General features: G+C 42.0%; 1 protein-coding gene across 1 annotated transcript in view; it reads left to right on the forward strand.

Moving 5' to 3' along the window:
- Positions 1-25877, forward strand: part of obscnb (obscurin, cytoskeletal calmodulin and titin-interacting RhoGEF b) — a 565304-nt gene that overhangs the window by 383550 nt on the left and 155877 nt on the right. Inside the window, exons 54-57 of the mRNA XM_051928767.1 lie at positions 4794-5063; positions 6243-6509; positions 22189-22464; positions 22770-23042. Of these exons, the coding sequence (XP_051784727.1) occupies positions 4794-5063; positions 6243-6509; positions 22189-22464; positions 22770-23042 (1086 nt within the window). The remainder of the gene's footprint in view (positions 1-4793; positions 5064-6242; positions 6510-22188; positions 22465-22769; positions 23043-25877) is intronic.

The raw sequence follows: 25877 nt of genomic DNA on the forward strand, positions 1-25877 counted from the left end.
CCCACTACACAACGAAACAACTCAGGATCCCAGTTTGCAACCTCCCAGGCAGACACGCAGTCCAGTCCCACCCTCCGGAAATGACCCTGTATCTGCCGCAGCCAGGTGTTATGTGGGCGACCCCTTCGTCTGGTCCAGCCACTCAGGTCCCCAATAATGTGGGTCTTACGAACCTCGGCGAAATGCGCCACATGGCCATAGTGCTGTAACTGACGCTCCCTTACAATGCAGGTAATGTGCCTCATTCGGGACTCCGTGAGCAACCGCTCATTCTTCACAAAGTCAAACCAACGGTACCCAAGGATTTTCCAGAGAGACACAGTACCAAAGGAGTCCAGTCTTCATCTCAGGTCACTGGATAGCGTCCATGTCTCACAACCATATAGCAAGACAAGAAGCACCAGGACTCTAAAGACTAGGACCTTCGTACTTTTGCATAGATATCGGGAGTGCAACACCCCTTTCCAGCGACCTCATGACTCTCCATGCTCTCCCAATCCGTCTACTGACTTCATAGGAAGAGTCACCAGAGACATGAATGTCACTGCCAAGGTAACTAAACCTCTCAACAAGGTTGACACTCTCTCCACAAACAGACACACTGCTGATGGCTGTGCCCAAGAGGTCATTAAAGACCTGGGTCTTGGTTTTTATCCAGGACACTTGCAAGCCCAGACACTTAGACTCCTCGCTCAGTGTCTCGAGCGCCCCGATCAGAGCCTCCATTGACTCCGCGAAGATCACAGCATCATCAGCAAAGTCAAGATCCGTGAACCTTTCGTTACCAACAGATGCCCCACGGCCGCTGGACCCCACAACCTTGCCCAACACCCAGTCCATACAAGCATTGAACAGAGTAGGAGCAAGAACACACCCCTGACGGACCCCAGAATCAACTGGGAAAAACGCAGAGGTCCTGCCTCCACTCACAGTACCAATGTAGAGGCTGGCTATGATATCCAGAAACCTCGAGGGGATCCTGCAAATCCTCAAGGCGATCCCGCAAATTCTCAGGATATCCCACAGGGCAGCTCGATCAACTGAGTCGAACGCTTCGCAAAAATCGACAAAGGCTGCTGAGAAACTCTGCCGATATTTGTGTTTGCGCTCCATGAGAACCCTCAGTGCCAGGATGCAGTTGATGGTAGACTTCTTAGGCGTAAAACCAGACTGTTCCGGTCGCTGCAATCCAGGTGATCAACCTTCCCTTTCCAGATAGGGACAACAAGTCCTGTTTTCCAGTCAGTTGGGATGATGCCAGTCTCTCAAATGGAAGCAAAGATTGCTTGCAATGCCAGGAGGACAGCCTTACCACCAGCCTGGAGAAGTTCACCCTGGATACCACAGATCCCTGCAGCCTTCCTCCCACACACTCCGCCCCCCAGCTGGTTCACCACCTGTGCAATCTCAGTGAGACTGGGTGGTTCACAGCTAATTGGAGGATGACACTCAAGAAACATTGACCCAGAGATCTCCAACGTCCTAGCCGGAGGATCTGCTTTGAATAACTGCTCAAAGTAGCCAGCCCAGTGGGTCACAACTGCAGTGTCATCCGTAAGGACCGTTACATCAGCTGCCCTGACTGCGACTCTCCGAGGAAGAGATTCAGATGTACGTAATCCTTCGATTCCTCTGTAAGCAGGACGTGGGTCGGTAGACCACAGATGGTGTGTCACTTGTTCACAGATTCCTCTAACAAATGCCTCCTTATCTGCCCTCAGAGCCTTTGCAGCCATCCCTCTCAATTCCCGGTATAGACCAGAGTTGCCATTGAGCCGTGCGCTGCAACTTCTCTCATTGATATCCAGGGTGCCCTGTGAGATGAAACACCACCTTCTGGGAACATCGGTAACACCAACACAACCCTCAGCAACCTTCAGGGTCTTGTCACGGAAGGTCTCCCACATCACATTAGGATTGGCAGTCGTACCCAAATCTGAAAGTTCCTCACACAAATTGCATGCAAACTCATTAGAAACAGCCTGGTCTTGGAGTCTGGCCAAGTCCAGGCTCATTTTCCTAGTAGGTGGTAGCCTACTGGACCTGAGCTGGATCCTAAGTGTAGCAAGTCTGTGGTCAGAATTCACAAACTGGGCACTTCTGTAGACCCTGCAGTTCGGCAAAAGCCTCCAGCGTCTGGCCACGAGGATGTGATTGATCTCCTTCACTGCACCACCAGTATTGGAGTACTAAGTCCAACAATGCGGTTCAGGGCGCTGGAACCAGGATCCAGCGATTTGCAGCCCCTGACCTTTTGCAAAGTCAAGGAACATGGAACCACTTTCACCACGGTCACCAGACCCATGAGGACTGAGACAATCCTCATAGCCAGCCCTGTCAGTGCCAGTGGCTGCATTGAAGTCACCCATGACCAGAGGAGTGTCACTTTGTGGGCACCCATCAACCACCGAGCAAAGCTGAGAATAAAATGTGTCCCTCACTGAGACATCACTCACCGCGGTCAGAGCATACACTGAGACAACAAACAAGGCACCCAGAGAGTGCTGTAATCTGAGTCTCATAATACGCTCGTTGAAAAGCCAATCCGCTACAGCAACAGCTACTCCCCGAGTATGACAGCCATCAGACTAACCAGACCAATAAGAGGTGTATCCACCTACAGAGACCTGGCCAGTCCCCGGTCTGCGCACCTCAAAGAGTGCCACCACTGAAATGCGGAGTTTACGCAGCTCCTCCGACAGCAGAGGAAGATGATCATCTTGCCGGAGAGACAAGACGTTCCATGCGCCCATCCGTATGGGCCGCCTCAAATTGGGATCCGAGTGCTGCTGTGCAGCGGGTGATACCTCAGCACCACACCGGTTCTGATCCCCAACAGACCTGACCCTATTGGCTCTCCAGTGGTTTCGACTGTTCCGGGGATGGGGCTCCCGAGGGTTTTCCCCCATCCCCTTCATGATGCGAGTAGCCTTCCTATGGGCAGCAGCAGCAGAGCTACTCCCGCAGAGAGCAAAAAGGAGTCCTTTCTGTAGTCTCGGAGCTTGCCACCAACCCCCATGATTTCCCTGCAAGTTGGAGGACCACTTGCAGGGTCAGATGCAGTTCAATGTCATACCCAGGACATCCATCTAATTATGAAGAAGGGCAATTCAAACATACCTCTATTCATGGGCGTCAGTAACTGGAACATGCCTTCTGGTGAATGTAAATGTTCAATAGAGATTCTGTGCTCCAGCACAGTAATGAACTATTTGTTGTGTACTGTGAAATTAGCCTATCATCGCCTTCATATACTGTACTTCTAACTTCAATACTTTATATTAGTTAGGCTTTATATTGTGGGCACTTCATAGCTAAACTACTTTTTAGTTAAACTAGCTGTGTTACCTAAGATTGGGTGAAATATTAGTAGTCAATTTAAACATCTTACTTTTTTTATTTGATACATAGGTTCTATTTTTTAATTCTAATTTTTAGACCATTATTATGGTATTTTATTGCCTTTTTTATTTTTTTTAACCCTTCTTCTACATGTTTTTCATATTTTTAAAATTTTTTTTGCAACACTATCAACCAGATAGACATACAGAGACACAAACACACATACAAACATTTGTGATTTTATTAAGTTGGAGTATTTGTGCCATATACCTAAACTGTGAAGACATGTGTTTAAACAGATTATTGCTTTTAATATCCTAATATACACCATATGGCCTAAAGTTTGTGGACACCCAACTAACACACCTTTATGAGGTTGTTGGACATCCCAAACAATAGGCATTAATTTGACCCTCCCCTTTGCAGTTATAACAGCCTCCACCCTTTTGAAATGGCTTTCCACAAGATTTTGGAGGATGTATGTGAGAACAAATACTCCCTTGAATTCCAGTTCTTTTTAAAAAATATTATTCAGTTGCTAAGTAGTAAAATGCCCCTTCCTCACCTACTGTTGATAAAAGGACTACCACTTTATCTGTCTAAAATGCAGACATACATATAATGTAAATTCCACACAAAAACCAATTGTCAAATTTGAACTTAGAATGCTGGATCTGGAAAGTATCATACATATTGCGACTCAGGCACATCTGTGTGCTGCCCTCACATAGAATAAAGAGGGGCAACATAAAAATCTGTGCCAAAAAGAATACTTTTATTACACATTTCCAACCTGCAGCCTATCTCCAGTTAACATCCAGTTATTCTAGTGCCTGAGGAGTTGTTATTTTCTGGGCCATCCAGTGAATTCTTCTCCACCTTATTCCTATAGCTGTTAGCTTTTATTACATAAAAAAGTATTATTGCAAGCGCTGCTGCCTTGCAGTTAGGAGACCCGGGTTCACTTCCTGGGTCCTCCCTGCATGGAGTTTGCATGTTCTCCCCATGTCTGCGTGGGTTTCCTCTGGGTACTCCGGTTTCCTCCCACAGTCCAAAGACATGCAGGTTAGGTGCATTGGCGATTCTAAATTACTCCTTAGTGTGTGCTTGGTGTGTGGGTGTGTGTGTGTGTGATCGCCCTGCGGTGGGCTGGCACCCTGCCCGGGGTTTGTTTCCTGCCTTGCGCCCTGTGTCAGCTGGGATTGGGCTCCAGCAGACTCCCGTGACCCTGTAGTTAGGATATAGCGGGTTGGGTAATGGATGGATGGATGGTATTATTGCAATGCTTCTCATTAAAGATTTTTTTTAATAAAAATCATAATTATTAGATGCATAGCAGACTTTTTAATTGCTGTTTACTCCAAAGTTTGTTCTATGTAAGTTTATATTTTGGAGCTGCATGGCAATTGTAGTGAACTGCTTAAGCCAAGTCTTTCTGCCTTGCTCCACAGAAAGGGAATTAAAGATAGTGTCTGGTTTAAAGAACACGGATGTCTTTGTCGGTCAGCCAGCCACATTTTCCTGCCAGCTCTCACGTAGTGTTAAAGAGGTACAATGGTGGTTGGATGGCTCTCTTCTCCAGGAAAGCTCACTCATCGAAATAGCCATCCATGATAGCAACATCCACACCCTCACCATCAAGAGTGTGGCAGCTGATGACTCAGGAATTGTGACACTCAAGGCCAGGAACATCATCTCCTCTGCCAAACTATTAGTCAAAGGTATTTGGGTAGGGCAAGCATAGTTAACCCTTTGCCATTGGCCTAGAGATTAGTCTTTTTAAAGTAGATACTTTTAAACAAAAATATATATTTCACATATTAATTATATATCTTTATATATAATATATAATTATAAATATATTTAATTTTTACCTATTACAAAGTTTTTTGGTTTGTAAGGATTAAAGGCCTAGTAAAGGTTGCTTAATTTTATAAGCAACTTTCATAAAAAGGGTTAACAATATTGGTTTACTGGAACATGCACTACTTGTCTGTAGTAGCAACCTTTAACTCTGCTTGTGTTAGTTGCTTTGTTTGCTACAATGCATGTTTTGTTGAATGGTAAGAAAACAAAGAAAGAATAACATGTCTTCATTGAACCTGAATAATGACAAAAAGTCAATTTCAAACTCTGTAACAATGTGCAACATAGTGTATTTACATCTAAGTTAGTCATATCAGACTACTCATCTTCCCATCTCCTGATATGTGAAGTGAACTAAGCAGAATATAAAAGGTCTTCTTTAGGCTAACCTGTTACATTACTTGTTTGTCAACACTCTGACCACAAGCTTGTTTGCTGGGGTTTAATCCCAGTAGGCTGAAGTCAGTATCCTAATTCCATGTAAGCTCAAATTCAAATTCTTTGTAACATTGAAAACTGGAGTAAATATTCCAGTTTGTCTGAATGTCTTTAACTATAGCATTTCTATTGCAATATAATGAATAAACAGTACCTTAAAGTTCAGCAAATTATAGAATAAACATATTTTGCAATATACAGTAAGTACCTTGATGTTTAACAGTAACATAAGCAAATACTACTACTTACCCTGAATATCAAGCTGCCCATGTATATAATATAGAGCATAATTTTTTTATTTAAAATCAGAGTTGTAGGGTTGAAATTCAAGTTGCATTACTTCAAAATGTGACTTGATAATAAAACACCTTTCTTTTGAAGGAGGCATGGGCATTTGAACTAATAATCCATCACATTTCTTCCTTAAACTCTTCATATGGTATCTTGTTTGTAAACCATTAACTGGCTAACCCATCACCTTAGTCTACAACCTGCTACTTAGCTGTTTTTGCTTGTCACAAGTTTAAGCACAGACTTTAGCTTGGTCTCACAATACTCTCTGAAATGCATGTCCTTACTGACATGTTGGCCAACAGATCCCACAGTTGAGGTGGTAAGTGTGATGGAAGATGTATTTGTGGAAGAAGAAAAACCAGCAGAATTTATTTGCCAGTACTCAAGACCAGTACTTGCCACCTGGAAGAAAAATGGCAGGCCAATACAGCCAGATGAAGAAAGGATTGTTATCGAACAAGATTGGAATGTTGCAAAACTGAAAATTAGCTATGTCACTCAAAATGATGTTGGTGTTTACTCTTGTGAAGCTGAGGGAACTAGAGCAGTGGCACGACTTGATATTCAAGGTGAGGTTCCTCATTATAAGGAAGAACAAAATCCATGTGGCAGTGCATTTGTTACTTCTTTAGCATGGCCATCAGAAAATATGACTATGACTACATATTGAAACACTCATGTTCATTTTCTTGCCTTTGTATAGTGGATTTTTTTTTAAGTGTCAGTTTACAAAAATTTTCATTTTACTCTTCATTTGAGTAAAGCAATCACTACATAATTCAGACTTTTTGTGATATTACAGAATATATAATTTATAATTACATTTTTTTTAATGAGCTTTATACCAGCATTGATTCTGAGTCATTAACGTATGCTAATTTTTATTGAGATTTGTTTTTAGTTAGAGCTGTAAAGTATGATGAAAAATTGTTTTTCTGGGGCATTTTGTCTGATATAATAGATTTAGCTATTTGTTTTGTCTGTAGATCCAAAACATGTGAAATGATTTGATCAGAAATACCAGAGAGTGAACCTAAGATAGAGACGTTATTCAAGCCTTTTGAACAAAGCAAATCAAGGATATGACCATGAGTATGAGTAGGGCTGTGTCAAGTCAAAACATTCCAAAGTTGAACTCAGCTGTAAGAGAGCAGTTGATGTCAACATGCATATCAAAGTCACTAAGTACAATTACAGCAGGGCAAAGAGATGAGATTACAGTGATAAGTTCATTAAATTCAGACAGAAAGTTCATCACAGATTTGGGAGTTCGATAAACTAACAACAGCAGCACAGGAGGGGAGGAAACCAGTTTCACAGTAATATATTCAAAAGATGTGACTTCAAAAAAGGAGAGTCCCTTCATTATTAAGGTAGATTTATAAGCCACAGCCAGGCCACCCCCTTTTCCTGTTATCTGGGTTTAGATATGTGGCTATAGCCAGGGGGAGTCAGCAAGTTTAAATGTAAATAGTCACCAGGGGCCTCATGTATAAACGGTGCGTACACACAAAAATGTTGCGTATGCCCATGTGAACTCTCACATTGTGATGTTTAAAAACTAAACTGGGTGTAAAGCCATGCACATTTTCACGCTTGCTCAATCCCTGGCATACGCAAGTTCTCTGCTCGGGTTTTGCAAAGTGGCGGCACCCAGGATCAAAGCAGTGGTTTTGTTGCAGTGTGGCTTCCCTTTCTTTTTTAGATCCACATTCCTGATTCGGCTTTATCATATACAATGAAATTAGACGCATATTTTTTATTAGTTTAAGGCGTCTGATTGTAATTAACATGTAACAATATAATGGTCCACGGAATGGCCAGACTATTCATTTGTTACTCTCACTGCACCACTCTGAGTGTTTATATCACTGTATCTGATTGTGGAATCACACAAAGCTCTATAGCATCTGATCAGAAAGAGAATTATCAGTATGCAGCATCAAGCACATGCTGCCTCAGCCATGCGCACAGTCTATTGAACTTCTCTCAAAAGACAAACGCTTCAGAGCCTTTCCTCTAGGGACATAGTGGTTCAAAAACAGTTTCATCCCAATAATTATAAACGCACTCAATCAGTTCAAGTGCTCCTTGTAGAACTATTTGTACTTGTAAGTACAATTACCTCACTGTAAACTTGCAAAACAGTTATAACCTTGCACAACCTGAGCCACTTTATAAAGCGCATATTGACATATGATGAAGATATCATTTTTAAGATGAAATGTAGCAAAATATGTTTATTACATTATACAGATAAAACTTTAACTTCATTTAAATAATCTATATTGTTAATAATTAAACATGTGAGGACACAGTATCGTAGCACTAGCGATGAGCTGGTGCCCCATTCAGGGATTTTTCCTGCCTTGCACTGTATTCTTGCTGGGGCAGGGGCAACACTGGAAAGATAGATGGATGGAATAATTAAGCATGTACTATGAAGATATTTCAATGTTCCTTAAAATTTTTGAAGAATCAGTGTTCTAAGCTTACAGAAGGCTTAACATCTATTACAGAGCTGATTGTGTGGTGATTGGGTACTTGGAGAAAGAAAAGGAAGGACAGGAATTGAAAGTTAGTACATTTGAGAGAGACAGTACTGCTGCAATAAATTATTTCTTCGAAGGTCATGCACGGCGCAGCAAGCATCTTGCATGAGGCTGGAACAATCTCTGGATGGGGCGCCAGCTTGTCACTATCACTATCACTGTGCCAATGTATTCCCATGTTTAATACATGCTTTAACTCCTATCATCATGAAAATTATATCAAGTATACATCTCAGTATTTAAATTATTCAGAGAGCTGTAATATCACGAATGTAATGGATTCTGTGTCCTGTTGGAGAACGAGAAAGCCTGTTTAAGAAGCACATAGTGATTCACACACATAGAGCACATAGAAGAACACAAACAATACAAAACATTTAACGTGCTACTTTAGTTATGATGGTATTTGAGAAACTAGTAAATTAAACGATTTTAATATGAAGTTTATGATGTTCTACTTTAATGACAAAATAAACTATGTGATTAAAGTGTAAATTTCGAGATTAAAATTGACATTTCAAGCTTTTTTCCCACCGTGTCCCTATATTTTTTTTGTTTCTCTGTACCCTAATAAGCTTCCATATGACACTCAGACGGTGGGCTACGACTCGCCTTTTCACGGCGACTTTGATGTCTGACCACTTCCTTTTTATTTCAGGCACTGTGCGACTTTGTGAACTTGAGCTATCGAGTTTCTCCGACACTCTATGTCACTCAATCAACTTCCTTTTGTTGTTTATACCACTGTTTAAACCCACAAATAGTACATATTTCCTTGCCTCCACTTGGTATTCGCTGAAATTCTTCAATTTTCCCCCATGCTTTTGCCATTGTCTTTTCACAGAACGCTGAGCTTAAGGGTTATTTAAATTGATTTGCATATTCAAAGAGGTGTAATTCTGGGAGGAGTTGGGGAGTGGCAGCAGGCGTGTGCATGTGCGTTACTTTTCACGCTGACCGGGATTTATGTAGCGGAAGCGCACAGATTTATGCATCTGGATTTTTTTTGTGTGTACGCACATTTTTGCTTTTGCCCGTACGCCATGTTTTAGTGTGAATTCTGTGCATGGCGCTATGCATGAGGCCCCAGGTTGCTGCCAAGTTTCTGTAAGAAGCTGTAGGGCATGCCTAAAGTTGGAAAGTTTTTTCCCCCTCCACAAAGTTTTTTTCCCCCTCCACACTCGCACTTCTCCTATTAATAATTAGCAATTAGAAAACTACCGGCGTCATTCATGGACATGGACGATCCCACACCTGTACACTTCAGTGTGGAAACACCCAAGCCCACATTGCACCCGGGAACAACTACGGCCAGGAAACATATAAATTGCTTAGGAACGCAGCTAAGATTCAGTAGGGTTATTGATGTACGCAACACAAAGCAGCATGTCTAGGAATGGAAGTAGAGTTTAAAGGTGAGTTTATCTGAGTTCTTTTTTGATTATTCATAATGAGGTGCTGAAACAAATGCAGGAATGATATCCACTGTTATGCTTAATATTCTTTCTCACTGTGAGATTTCCTCTTTGGATTCTTTCTTGTTGATACAGAATTTAGTTTGCCAACAGATTGATTTTTTTCTTATTGCCACTGTATTGGCTTACCAAGATCTTTTCCTCGACCCAGAAACTAGTGTCGTGTGGAGTCAACCTGGATCAGTATTGTGTATTGCCAGATTTCACAACTATAAGTCCTCCATTTATATTTCTTATTGGGGATCAGTCCCATCTGGTGTTTGTTCTGATTTTCTCCCATTTCATAACCTCTGAAGAATTAAATTTGAATGAGCACATTACTGGACCTCTAAATACCTTAACAAGAGATGAATCCCCCACCAAGGGCTAAACCTGAATGGGATGTTACAGACCCCCCTTAACACTTATTACCTGTTTTAGAATCCAGCAGAACCTAGATACATATTTAAATCCTTCATCCTGCAAATAACCTCTGGCATCTGGTGATTGCTAGTGGCAGTAAACAACAAGGTAGTTTTAGTGAAATAATACCAACACTTTTATTTCAATCCAAAATTATGTTTATTTGCAGACAAACCAGACATATCAAAAAGTAAAAAGTTAAAATAGCAGAAAATATACAACTTGAATGATTCAAGTTAAAGTTCAAACAGCAAGCTTCTTATCAGATACTTTGTTTGACTATTTACCTGTTGTAGTCCATAACTTCTTAATCCAGCAAAGGTGTTCATTTAACCTTCTAGGCATCAATCATAAGAGCTCCAGCTCAGAATTCCATGTAAATACCATTAAACTCAAATGTGTCTTGGTGTTTAGCTGCTATAATCCAATGCAAAGCGTTAAGGCTGAAAGAACACCCACAGGACAGTATTCTGCAGCCATCTAGTGGATAATATAACATTTTGCTACCAAAAATAATGAGTGTTCCCATATGTGTTTTGCCATTCTAAGGCAACACATCAGTTTTTGTGAGTGGGACAGAACCTTCAATCAAAACACAATGGTGTGTATATGAGTAGCTGTAAAGCCAGTTTTGGAACAAACAGAAGCTGAACTATTAGTTAAATTGAGTGTTAGTGATGACAATGTGAACTGGTTATCTGATGTTGACATAGATAGTGAAACCGATGCATCAAAAAAATGTGATATGCAGAGTGAATTGAGTTTTATGAAGCTTTAGCATGGCGAATAAGGCAAAATGACTGCAGTCATTTGAGGGGAAAAAATATGTCAGCCCCTTAAGTGCTGTTTACAATGCAGCAGAGGCCCATGTTTGTGTCAGGGTAAATGTGGAAGTCACTAAGCCTTGTGCTGTGGCAGGCTACAATAGCACAAAGAGCATGTTGATCAGCACTACTATTCTACTCTCTTCTAAGTAAGCAACATAAAAAATATTTAAAAAGTGTCACTTTTGCAATGTGGGGCTGTGCGTTTCAAAATACAGTATAAAGAATGTGTAATAAATCTGTATTAGTACGGCTATGGACTCCAGACAAACCTTTCTACTGTATTTATGTTGACATTTTGGTATTTACATGTTTCTGTTACACATAATAACATTTTTTCTTTATTCTTTTTTGGTCTGTCAAATTATTCTACGTTTACTAGAAATTGTATATTCTGCAGTCATAATATCATGATAACATATACAGGTGAAGTGAATTCAACAAGTAGTGGATAGTTTAAAAAGCACTTAACAATATTAACAAGTCAGTCAGGTGGCATATAAATTACAAAGAATTTAACATGTTACTTTAATTGTAATGGGTTTTGAGAAACATTCATAAGTTAATGAGTGAGTTTATGACCTCTTCAGCATTACAATCAAGTCAAGTCAAGTTGGGGAGCATGCATTGGTACAGTGCGTTGCCGCACCCACTATACGATGAAACAACTCGGGATCCCAGTTGGCAACCCCCCAGGCAGACACACGGTCCAGTCCCACCCTCCGGAAATGACCCTTTATCTGCCACAGCCAGGTGTTACGTGAGCGACCCCATGGTCCCCAACAATGAGGATCTTACGAGTTGGATCACCATCTGGGAAACATGCCACATGGCCGTAGTGCCGTAACTGACACTCCCTCACAATGCAGGTAATGTGACTCATTCAGGACTCCCATGAGCAACTGCTCATTCGACACAAAGTCAAACCAATGGTACCCAAAGATTTTCCGGAGAGATACAGTACCAAAGGAGTACAGTCTTCGTCTCAGGTCACTGGATAGCGTCCATATTTCACAACTATATAGCAAGACAGGAAGCACCAGGACTCTAAAGACTTGGATCTTCATTCTTTTGCATAGATATCGGGAGTGCTACATACCCCTTTCCAGTGACCTCATGACCCCCCATGCTCTCCCAATCCGTCTACTGACTTCATAGGAAGAGTCACCAGAGACATGAATGTCACTGCCAAGGTAAGTAAACCTCTCAATAAGGTCGACACTCTCTCCGCAGACAGACACACTGCTTATGGCTGTGCCCAAGAGGTCATTAAAGGCCTGGATATTGGTTTTTATCCAGGACACTCGCAAGCCCAGACACTCAGACTCCTCTCTCAGTCTCTCGAGCGCACCGATCAGAGCCTCCATTGACTCCATGAAGATCACAGCATCGTCAGCAAAGTCAAGATCTGTGAATCTTTCATCACCAACAGATGACTCACAGCCGCTGGACCCCACAACCTTGCCCAACACCCAGTCCATACAAGCATTGAACAGAGTAGGAGCAAGAACACACCCCTGACAAACCCCAGAATCAACTAGGAAAAACACAGATGTTCTGCCTCCACTCTGCACAGCACTCACAGTACCAGTGTACAGTGTACCATGATATCCAGCAACCTCGAGGGGATCCCGTGAACCCTCAGGATGTCCCATAGAGTCGAACGCTTTACGAAAATTGACAAAGGCTGCTTTCAGGAAATGTAGCCCTGCTTTTTAGGTATTACATTTCTTTAACACAGCATGCCTTTTACTTACTTTGAGAATTTTTATATTATCTCAGAATAAGCTTTTCTCTCTCTCTCTCTCCTGTGCTAGAGGGAGCTTTCTTTTAAAATAACCTGTTTTGGTCAGTTCCTGCATTTTCATTTCAAAATGTGGAAGAGCTCATTGGCATGTTGTTCTGCTAACTAGCCCTGACTGTCCTTCTACCTTTCCCTGTGTACCACTCTTTTCCACATCAGCACTCTCCCTTTTGCTACACTGGCTTAGTTATGTGTCCAAATCATAGAGACTATTGCTGTTGGAGTCAGGTTTTTTGGCTTTAGAAAAACATCCTATTTTTTTAGATATAATATTTGAAAGGTGTTCTATTTCATACAGTTGAAAAATACACAGTATGTTCATGTTGCAAAGTGGTGAGAAAATGTGACTGTTGTGTCAGTCCACCTATTAAGACTTGGAGAATTATGTTATAATGTGTGTGATGCAAAGTATGGTCCTGTGGTGCATGAAGGGAAACTTCTGTCAGAATGAAGAAAAGAAAGGTAACATCTCTGATAGAAGCTTATGAAGCTTATGAGACATAGCTTATGATACCCTAGCACTGGCTTCTCCTTTCCTGAGTGTACTGCGTTTCATCTTAGTTATTATTGAACCACATTCAAAGGACAGAAAAGAGGCAATGTTATGAAGAACTATCTTAAAAAACACATTTTAAATTGCCAATGTCTGATTTTACTGGGTTTTTTTTGTACACGTGAATTTCTCTTCTCCTTTTTCCGCATTTTCCCCATTTTCCTCTAATTACCAAATAGAAAACACTATTACTATTGCACTATTAAAAAGTGTACACTACATTTATGAACAGTAACTATTCATTTTAGTTCTGTTCTCTTCACTTCGAAGAAAAAGTTAAAATTAATAACTTACCATTAACTTATTATTGAAAAATAAAACTTCTGTTAATGCAACCATAATAATAAACATTTGTAGTAATTACTCAGGGTAAATATTACTATAACTTTAAGTAACAGATGCATACATGAGTATGTAGTGCCACTATATTCAGATACTGTCTAATGTGAGCTAGAATTGATCTTAGTACATAACTTAGCAGCTTGAACCATAGGACAAGAAGGTTTAAGTTAGTTTACAGCTATTGTTTTACGTTTGTTGCAATTGACAACATAATAATCTTCATACAGTTTAGTGTCACAAGGAACCAGAGGAAACTGCAACTTGTTTAAAGTTTTTACACAAAATGCTGACATTATTATATGAGAATGACACTCCACCTAAATAACATCCTTCCAGCGTTTCTGTTGGAAAGGGTAAACAAAACCTTTACTGAAAAGGGCAGATGGACACCTACTTGTTCAGAGCAGAGCATAGTTAGTTGAGTAACTACTGACTGAAGCAGTGAAGCAAAAAATAAAAAACAGCAAAATGTATAATTTATTATACACTCACTGCTCACTTTATTAGGTACACTTTGCTAATACCGGATTCCTTAGGGATTTTGGTCCATATTGATATGATAGCATCACACAGTTTCTGCAGATTTGTCAGCTACATGTCCATAATGCAAATGTCCTGTTCCACTACATCCCAAAAGTACTCTGTTGGATAGAGATCTGGTGACTGTGGAGGCCATTTAAGTACAGTGAATTCATTGTCATACTCAAGAAACCAGTTTGAGGTGATTTGAGCTTTGTGACATGGTGTGTTATCCTGCTGGAAGTTGCCATCAGTATATGGGTACATTGTGGTTATAAAGAGATGGACATGGTAAGCAACAATACCCAGGTAGCCTGTGGCATTTAAACGATGCTCAGTTGGTACTAAAAGGCCCAAAGTGTGCCAAGAAAATATCTCCAACACCATTACACCAGCACCAGCCTGAACCATTGATACAACGGAGGATGGATTCATACTTTCATGTTGTTGATGCCAAATTATGACCCTACCATTCAAATGCTGCAATAGAAATTGAGAATTATGAGACCAGGCAATGTTTTTCCAATCTTCTATTGTTCAATTTTGGTGAGTTCATACAAACTGCAGTGTCAGTTGCCTGTTTTTGGCTGACTGAAGTGGCACTGATGTGGTGTCCTGCTGCTGTAGCCCATCTGGTTCAAGGTTCAATGTGTTGTGCCTTCAGAGATGCTCTTCTGCATACCTTGAGTGTAACAAGTGATTATTTGAGTTAATGTTGCCTTTCTGTCAGCTCAAACCAGTTTGCCTGTTCTCCTCTTAACTCTGGCATCAACAAGGTATTTTCACCCAGAGAACTGCTGCTCACTGGATATTTCCCATTTTCAGACCATTTTCTGTAAACCCTAGAGATGTTTGTGTGTGAAAATCACAGTAGATCAGTACTTTTACGAAATGCTCACACCAGCCCGTTCGCAAATGAATGTAACCATCAGACACCACAGGATTGAAAAATTCCAGTTGCTGCTGATTCACTCTGAATACAATAAGGCATTGTGAGGTTTCTGAACTCTTTTAGCACCAGCCCAAAAAGGGACTACATGTCGAAGAGCTACTGCCGCGTTTGTGGAGGACTGCTTGTCCATTACCAAGGCAACCGCAGGTTCACAGCGCAGAAGCATAGCACCACAGAAACAAATGCAAGCCTATCGCGGTCGCACTATAAGCACCTGTCACCGATGGGTGATGCAGGGAACAGTATAACTTGGACACTGACCTGGCCCCGACTATGCCCGTTTGCTGTGTCTGTGTATAGGAGAGTGGTAGCTCCTGCTGTTCCTGTTTCAAGTTGAATAAAGCTGGTTTTGCTAACGTACTGAGACTCAGCCTGTTTTGGGTGCAAGACAGTGACTCATGTATTGCATGATACCAGGAGTGGGGTGTGACAATGTGGGTTCTGTTTCACGCTTCCTTTTCACCTTTGGGAACCCTTGAACCCAACACCGTCAGTAATGTCACCGGATGAGCTGGACAATGAGGACAACAACGAAGCTAGGGGATGGTGCAAAAAGGTGCAAGTGCTTTTATTACAATGCAAAACCAAAACAACTTGTTAAAATAAATAGTGCAGTGCAATAATAGATCAATAAATAAATAATCCACTAAAAACAGGGTGAAACAGTGGAAGTTAAAATAATTCCAATAAAAATGAGGTTAAAAGAGCTGGAAGCATTCCTTTAAAAACAAAACCCAGTGCCTTCTTCAACTGGCTGCTTCCCTGCTTCTCCCATCGGGGCTGTGCACCAGGGGAATCACCCTATCTGCAGCTGACCTTCTCCACATGTGGTTGCCTTCCGTTCTCTGGCTCTGTACGGCACCACTACTCGGACCGAGACTTCAGTTCCGCCAACAACCAGGGTGCTCACATTGGGGTTCCGATCCCACTTCTGACACCCACTGCCTTCCTCCGCCTTATGCAGCAAGCCAACCGCCTAACGGTCACTCCTGCTCCTCTCAAGTGCTCAGCAGGAGCTACCCAATCAAACTGCCCCAGGTGTCGGCCATACACCCCGCTAGAGCTCACTTCTCCCAGCTGCCTGTCCTTCTTATAGCGAGCCTGCTCTCACTCACTCATTCACTCGCTCACACCAGCCCTAGCTTCCTGCCTTTTCCTCTTCTTCCTGAACTTCTGTTCTCTCTTTCCGATCTTTTTTCCTCTCCTCTGCACTCATGCTCCTACTATATATAATGGGGACATGGCACAGGTGTGGTGATTAGCAGCCCCCGGCATTAATTACGGATGCAGATGATTCCTCACCTGTGCACATAAGCGAGGAAACACCTGCAACACATCGCGTCCGAGAACCGCTCTGACCACACTACCACGCCCCCTCTATAAGCCACGAGTGCGGCGATTATCCATTTAAAAACTGGACTTTTTCATCTGAGCCGTGGACCTGCTATTACCACATGGTCCATCAACCGGGTGGGCAAAAAGTTATATCTTCAGCTAGCCAGCCAGTACAGCAGGGTGCAGTAATGACAGCTTCAGAAACAGCGATGAAATTTTAGGACGCAAACTGGGTCATCCCAGTTATTGTCCAGAGACATAAATGTAAATGAAAGAAAACAGAAAAGATGCTTGCAAACATTTGTCTCTTTGTTGCTTTTAGCTATAATATGTACTGTATATATGTATATACTGTATGTGTGTGTGTGTGTATAAATATTATATATGTATTCATTATAAATAGACCTTGACACCAAGGGCAGCCACCAGTATACTTGATTCAGGCTGCAAAAATTAGGTTTTGATTGCACAGAAGTGTACAGATTGAGTCCACAACAGAACTGATTGCAAAGAGGTGGTTGAGTTTCTTATATGGGTGGTCGGCGGAAGTGATGTTATCTGGAGCAGGAACCGGAAGTGAGGTTCTTGGGGTCAGAACCGGAACTAACGTTCTTGGGCCCAGAACCGGAAGTGACACTCTTGGTGCCTGGGACTGGAACTTATGTTATCAGGGCAGGACCAGAAATCACGTCATCGGAGTCAGCCAGAGTTTCCCATGTCTGGTCTGCAGAAATAAAAGAAAAAGGTTTACTGTACTCCGCCACCCCCTGGCCTGGAGTAGAATTACCTTCATTTGGTCCTTGTAGCTGCCTCCCATGCGTATGTGTGCGACAGGCCGGGCGTACCTGACCGAGAGGTTGTGACACCAAGAAAGGGCCTCGGCATTGGCTTGCAGGGTACCCTGGCAGTAAATGACCGAAAACTTGTATAGCTGTATGTCTAAGAACCACCTTGTGACTTGCGGGTTTGACTCCTTGTGTAAGCCCATCCACTGTAAAGGTGCATGGTCTGTCACCAGGGTGAACTCGTGGCCCAAGAGGCAGTACCTCAGCTGAGTGATGACCCACTTAATCATTAGCTCCTCCTGCTCCACAGCCGCATACCTGGTTTTCTGGTCCAGCAGTTTCCAAATCAGAAACATGGCGGAGTGTTCAATACCATTGACGGCTTTGGCTCAGCATTGCACCAACACCTGAGTCCAAAGCATCCGTGTGGAGGATGAAAGGCAAAGAAAAGTCAGGAGCTTTCAAAACTGGTGCTGACATAAGGGCCTGTTTCAAGTCACCAAATGCAGCTTCTGTTTTAGCATCCCATACCACTTGATTTTGACTCCTCTTCTTAGTGAGATTGGTCAAGAACGCTACTATCTTGGAGAAACAGGGTACAAACCGGTGATAGTAACCTGCTAATTCGAGAAAGGCTTGGACATGCCTCTTGGTCTATGGATGGGGTCATTTCAGTATGGCATTAACTTTAGAACACTGTGGTCGCAATGATTCCTGGCCCACCAGGTAACCCAAATATTTGGCTTCAATTAATCCAAAGAAGCATTTCTTTGGGTCAATTTGAAGACCAGCTTCTCCTAATGACCGCAATATAGCTTGTACCTGCTGAAGGTGTTCCTTCCAATTGCTGGAATCGATAATTACATCATCTAGGTAGGCAGCACTATATGAGTTATGAGAACGGAGCACTTTATCCACCAGACGCTGGGAAGTCGCAGGAGCCCCATGTAACCCAAATGGAAGGATACGATGTCAAGGGTGGTCAAGAATTTGGCTTGTCCTTGCCGCTCAAGGACGTCATCCACTTGCAGGATCAGATATGTGTTGAATCGGGAGATCTAGTTAAGCCGACGGAAGTCATTGCAAAACCTTCAACTCCCAATATGATGGGACTGGACCAGGGACTATGACTCTCCTCTGTCACACCTAATTTCAGCATTCATTTGATCTCCAGCTCCACTTCTACTCTTTTTGCTTTGGGAAGTCTGAATGGCCGTTCTCAGACTATCACTCCGGGTTCAGTCACTATGTCATTCACAATCAGGGAGGTTAATCCGGGTTTTTCATTCACTACCTCAGGGATAGATGACATAACTGCTTCCAGCTCCCGTTGTTGATGGGTGGTCAAATTAGGACTGAAGTTAAGGTCTAATTTATGAACGAAGAGTGAAGGGGGCTGTCTGGAAGAGGGATCAGGATCCCTATCTTTCCACGGTTTCCGCAGATTCACGTGGTATACCCGCTTGCTTGGGTGACGATTTGGTTGTTTTACCAAATAATTGACAAGCCCCTTCCTCTCCTTAACTTCGTAAGGGCCCTGCCAATGAGCCAGCAATTTAGAATGGGAGGTAGGAACAAGTACTATAACCCTTCCTCCCGGGCAGAACTCCAGCAGAGATGTGCCACGGTCATAGCAACGAACCTGGGCTGCTTGTGCCTTTTCCAAGTGACATTTTAAAATAGGTCAGATTTTAGTGAATCTATTGCGTTACTGAGTGATACACTCTAATATGTTTGTTGAGGGGAGGGCCTCTTTCTCCCAAACTTCTTTTAGAATATCTAATATGCCCCGGGGTTGTTGCCCGTATTATAATTTAAATGGTGAGAACCTCGTAGAGGCTAGTGGAACTTCCCAATAGGCAAAAAGGATGAGGGAGAGGAGCTGATCCCTGTTCCTCACTGACCACCTTGTGAAGCATCTATTTGAGGGTCTGATAAACCACTTCACTAAGGTTTGAGGATGATATAGTGAGGTTTTTAAGTGCTTTATCTTTAGTAATTTGGTAGTTTCCCTGAACGTTTCCGAGGTAAATGGTGTCCACTGATCCGTAAGTTCTTTAGGGATACCAGCTCGCGAGAAGACCCCTACCAATTCCCACGTGATAGCTTTAGATGTCGCTGAGCACAATGGAACAGTTTTGGGATATCAGGACGCATAAGCTACCTGGACCATTGTACTGTATATTTATGTCCCCTGGCCAAGGTTTCTAAGGGTCCCATTAGGTTGACCCCAATATATCTGAAAGGGACATCAATAAGGGGAAAGTTTAACTAGAGGAGTGCAGTCCCTTTTTGGAATCTGCCACAGTTTACATTCTGGACAGTACATGCAAAAGTGACGAACCTCATCTTTAATATACTCGACCGCACCTCCCCCTTGTGTTCAGCTACCCGATAGAAAAGTTTGTTATTTAACACAAAGTGATGACCTTGTGTCATAGGATGTTGAGTGCAATGGCCATTTACTAGAACAACAGCATGTTTTACAAATTTAAAGGAGCCATCATTCCTTTGTTCCCTTTTAGTAAAAGCCAGAGTCTGCCTAAATTGAAAGTGCAGTTGTGAGAGAAGATCAGAGGCGACTTCAAGGGGCGTGGTTTGCTTGTGTGTTGCCACGATATCTGAAGAATGTCCCAGGAGTCTCCACTTCACTGTTAGAAGCTGAACTCCATTTCTCCACCGGCCGTGAACACTGCGGTTCCGCGTCCATTACTAGGCCCAATGTTTGTTCAGGGGTGGTGAGTGTTAAAAGCGCTTTTACTGTCTGACAAGTCTGGCCCAGAATCACCGGTAACAGAGGATTTTTTAAAACCGTTACCGCCAGTCTTTTCACAGTTCCCTCATAACTGAAATGTTACGGCACAAATCAAGTAAGGCTGGTAACTTTAAATCCATTTAGTATTACCACTCTTGTATGGGGAAAGGCCAGAGGAATAGCAAGAGCGCATCACCCCTTCCTCTCTGTCTCTCCACAAACCCCTTCACTGCTGTGAGATAACTGCTGCCGCGTTTGCTCCGCAGTGTAAAGACTGGGGTCAAATGTAGAGATACAGGTATGTTGGGTTTCACACATGTCCCGTTCTGGTTCTCCTGAGTAGGTCTCCGCTCTTATATTTTCTATGTTCTCTATCAGAGATACCCTGTTCTTAATTGGCTGGGTGAGATTGCTGGGGAGGGCTCTTAATAGTAAAGAGCAGGCTATCTGCACCACCGTCTGTCGGGTGTTATTTTGATCTGGCCTTAGCCAGCACCCGATTTTAGCTCATAGGCTGAAAGCCTGGGGAGCAGTTGACAAAGAGGGATTGTATTCCCACTGGAATATTCTCCTCACCTGCTGGCCTGGGGGACCCTCACCTGTGTGGGGTTTCATAGAGTAGTCCCTTTTCCCAGGAGCCCATAATAAGTTCCCAATGTGTCCCCCTCCAAGCCCAGCTCTAGTTCATAGATCTTTTGTCTACGTGCCCAGTGATCTATTCTAGACCCCTGGGTTGAAGCTCGCCCCGGGTTCTCCTTACCCACAGCAACTGTCCCCAACCTGGCAACTCGGGAACAGTACTCCCCTACCTGATCCTTTATGGCTTGAAGGTCCTGGTCTGGTGTCAAGGTCTTCTTCAAATTCTGTTCCTGGTCCCACAAAGGGGTTGGGTTTCTTTTAGGGCTGGTCGGCAGAAGTGATGTCATTTGGAGCAGGAACTGGAAGTGACTTTCTATTTTGGTTTTGGGGGGGGGCGGGGGGTAGGTAGACTTGGGGTTTGGGACCAAAAGTGACTTCATCAGGACGGGACCGGAATTGATGCCATCGGAGTCAGGAAGAGTTTCCCATGTCTGGTCTGCAGAGATGAAAAAGAAAGGTTACTGCACCCCACTACCCCCTGGCCTGGTGTGGAATTACTTTCTTCTGGTCCTTTTAGCTGCCTCCCATGTGCACGTGTGTGGTTATATATATATACATATACATATTTTTTTTTTTTTTAAGTTGGATCTTATCACCAAATTTTATTGTAAATATATTTTTTTTCACTGAAGAAAAGGATTGTACTTTGTAATGACTTTTTTAATATAATACTTGTAGTTTGCACAATACATTTTGTTTTTTGCACCAGCCAGTTTTCACAGTTATTTTATAAATGCCTCACTGTTATGAAATATTTTAAAAAACAAAAATATTATAACTGACTCTTTGAATTAACAAAAAATGCTCCAGCTTTCAAATCCATTAACTACATTATATCCCCAAATGCCTCTCAATGTTATGCTATGCATACATTTTCTAAACCTGTAATTTTATGTTTTTTGTTCTTGATTAACTATTGTATTGCTAAAACAACACTGTATATGCCTGTGCTATCTAGACGTTCTTCTCCTTGACTTTCTTATATCCATGAAAATAAAACCTTGAAACTTTACTTTCTCCTCTGAACATTGAGTGTTTTCATTTCTGACAGCTAAAAAACATTGTTTTTAATGTTTGATTTGCTCAATATTTTTTTAAAAATCACTAATTTATTAGTGGGTCAGAATTAACTTTTGATGTTTTTTGACTGACAGCTATGTAAGAATTGAACACAGTGAAAAAATAAAACACATTTACTCATAAAAAAGCAAATTTTGGAAAATTTTTAAGTAAAACGCATTATGTGTAATTTTGTGAGTTGTCTTTACAAAAGTAAGTTAATGTTTCTTTTTTATTGTTTTGTGCAAATAGCTAAACCAATAGATATCATTCAAGGACTGGAGAACGTAGAAAGTGTCGAGGGGGGAGAAGCACTGTTTGAGTGTTACCTGTCAAGGCCAGAGCGTTATGCATACAGGTGGCTGATGGATGACCAGCCTGTAAAAGAGTCAGACAAAGCTGAGATGGCTGTCTTTGAAAATGGACTCCGACATCTTTTGCTATTAAAAAACCTTAGTCCAGAGGACAGCTGCAGAGTTACTTTCCTTGCTGGAAATGTTGTCTCATCTGCATTTTTAGCTGTTAGAGGTATGTTAATTTATGTATCTATGTAAAATATGCACATTAATTTAATCAGTACTATTGCTTTCTCAGATACTGAGAAATTTAGTACATATTATTACCAGAAAAAAAAACAAAATATGAATTTGACAAAATGAAATGACCCAAAGGAAACCTGTATGTCTTGAACAGAGGCAGGGCATACACACACCATTGAATACCACAAGTAGAGAGTGGTCATACCGAACTCTCCCTAATGCTTACTTCACAGTGAACCTCACTAAGCACTTACGCAATAACAGTACAAGTGTTTTCCTTTTTTTATTTCACAGGTTGGCAGCTGGGTGTTGTTAGACCACTAGAAGATGTTGAAGTCGCATTGGGTGAAAAAGCAGAGTTCAACTGCGTATTGAGTGAGTTTGTACCAATGTCAGAGGTTAGCTGGTACCTCAATGGCTCAGAGATCCATGCTGATGACACCTGGGCAATGCAGGCACAAGGAAACTCTTACTTGCTTATGCTTAAAAATGCTCAGGCACACCATGCTGGAGAGGTGACGTTTGCAGCTAGGGATGCAATTTCATCAGCCAAGCTAATTATTATTGGTAAGTTATATATGTTGTCTTTATGAAAATTGTAACTCACATTTATTTTGGTCTGAGGGTTAGGACCACCTCTTATAAGACAGTTGCAATGGAATGGAATATTGTAATGTAGCACACTGATCTAAGGTGTATTACTTTCATGTTTAAAATAATGACAAGAAAACAGATTTGTAAATAATAAGGCCTTTTCACTCAGTTCAGTTTATTTTTTATAGTGTTCTTCACTAAGTGGAGGCTCAGAGCACTGTTGAATTTTATAGGAATAATAATAAGTAAGACACCCACCACAGGATGTCAGATTAATGCAGGTAATGGGTTGCAGGATTTCTGTTTCACGTTCCATCTGGGGTGTCAGAAGTATGAAGAAATCTGTACAATTTATGAACAAGGTACATAGATTGGTGAAAGTCTACATTAACACTTTCGCTATCTCTGTTGTGATTCAAAACATGGCTGAAGACTTGCTTTCACAAATAACCCACGCTTGTTGAAATAAGGAAAATACTGCAATTTATTTATAATGTAAGGATAATAGAAGATGTATATATGCAAAAATATAGATCTATATAGATAAAAGACACAACACAAAACGTAAAATAATGAAAACTTAATTTAACTTTTCTCTTCTATAGAAAAAAGTCATGTGACATCAATTCTATCTCTTGGCTTAGATAGAACTTTCCTGTCTTATAGGAAAAGGCACACGGCATATGATTCCTGAACTTTCAATTCATGAGGTTAAGTTGGAAAAATTTTCGGGCAGGTTATGAAGTTTAAATTCTCAGCAAGTGGTGTGTTTCTTTGTGCCGGTCCCAAGCCCAGATAAATGGGGAGGGTTACGTCAGGAAGGGAATCCAGTGTAAAATTTTGCCAAATCAATATGCGGACAACAATACAAATTTCCATACCAGATCAGTCGAGCCCCGGGTTAACAATGACCGCCACCAGTACTGTTAGCCAACAGGGTGATGGCGGAAATATGGCTACTGTTGGCCGAAGAAGAGGGGGGAGATTTGTCCGGAGGCAGGAGGAGAGGAGGAAAGTAAAGGGAGTGGAACTGAGGGTAGGAACTTTGAATGTTGGCAGTATGACTGGTAAGGGGAGAGAGTTAGCAGATATGATGGAGAGAAGGAAGGTTGATGTATTGTGCATGCAAAAGACTAAATGGAAGGGGAGTAAGGCAAGGTGGATTAGAGGTGGATTCAAATTGTTCTACAATGGTGTGGATGGGAGGAGAAATGGGGTAGGAGTTATTCTGAAGGAACAGTATGTCAAGCGTGTTTTGGAGGTGAAAAGAGTAATGATTATGAAGCTGGAAATTGGAGGTGTGATGATGAATGTTGTTAGTGCATATGCACCGCAAGTTGGGTGTACAATGGGTGAGAAAGAAGATTTTTGGAGTGAGCTGAATAAAGTGATGAACAGTGTACCCAAGGGACAGAAAGTGGTGATTGGAGCGGATTTCAATGGGCATGTTGGTGAAGGGAACAGTGGAGACGAGGAGGTGATGGGTAGGTATGGTGTTAAGGAGAGGAATGAAGAAGGTCAGAGGATAGTGGATTTTGCCAAAAGGATGGACATGGCTGGGGTGAATACGTATTTTAAGAATAGGGAGGAACATAGGGTTACGTACAAGAGTGGAGGAAGATGCACACAAGTAAATTACATCCTATGCAGAAGAGTTGATGTGAAGGAGATTGAAGACTGCAAAGTGGTGGCAGGGAAAAGTGTAGTTAAGCAGCATAGCATGGTGGTCTGTAGGATGACGTTAGATTTCAAGAAGAGGAAGAGAGTGAGGGTAGAGCCAAGGATCAAATGGTGGAAGTTGAAAAAGGAAGACTGCAAGGTTGAGTTTAGGGCTGGAGGTGAGATAGGCACTGGGCAGTGAAGACTTACCAGACAGCTGGGAAACTACAGCAGATGTAGTAAGGGTGACAGCAAGAAAGGTGCTTGGCGTGACATCTGGAAAGAGGAAGGAGGAAAAGGAAACCTGGTGGTGGAATGAGGAAATACAGGAGAGTATACAGAGGAATAGGATGGCAAAGAAGAAGTGGGATAGTCAGAGAGATGCAGAAAGTAGACAAGAGTACAAGAAGATAAGGCTCAAGGTGAAGAAAGAGGTGGCAAAGGCTAAAGAAAAGGCATTTGATGAGTTGTATGAGAGGTTGGACTAAGGAGGAAGAAAAGGACCTGTACCGAATGGCTAGACAGAGGGACCAAGCTGGGAAAGATGTGCAGCAGGTTAGGGTGATAAAGGATAAAGATGGAAACGTGTTCACAAGCGAGGAGAGTTACTTTGAGAGGTTGATGAATGAAGAGAACGAGAGAGAGATGAGGTTGGATGATGTGGAGATAGTGAATCAGGAAGTGCAATGGATTAGCAAGGAGAAAGTAAAGGACAGCTATGAAGAGAATGAAAAATGGAAAGGCCGTTGGTCCAGATGACATACCTATGGAAGCATGGAGGTGTTTAGGAGAGATGGCAGTGGAGTTTTTAACCAGATTGTTTAATGGAATCTTGGAAAATGAGAGGATGCCTGAGGAGTGGAGAAGAATTGTACTGGTGCCGATATTTAAGAATAAGGGGAATAAAATTGATGAGCCACAGCATGAAGTTATGGGAAAGAGTAGTGGAAGCTAGGTTAAGAAGTGAGGTGATGATTAGTAAGCAGCAGTATGGTTTAATGCCAAGAAAGAGCACCACAGTTGCAATGTTTGCTCTGAGGATGTTGATGGAGAAGTATAGAGAAGGCCAGAAGGAGTTGCATTGCATTTTTGTGGACCTGGAGAAAGTATATTACAGGGTGCCTCGAGAGGAGGTGTGGTATTGTATGA

Source organism: Erpetoichthys calabaricus, chromosome 6 (assembly GCF_900747795.2).
Source record: "Erpetoichthys calabaricus chromosome 6, fErpCal1.3, whole genome shotgun sequence".
NCBI lineage: Eukaryota > Metazoa > Chordata > Cladistia > Polypteriformes > Polypteridae > Erpetoichthys > Erpetoichthys calabaricus.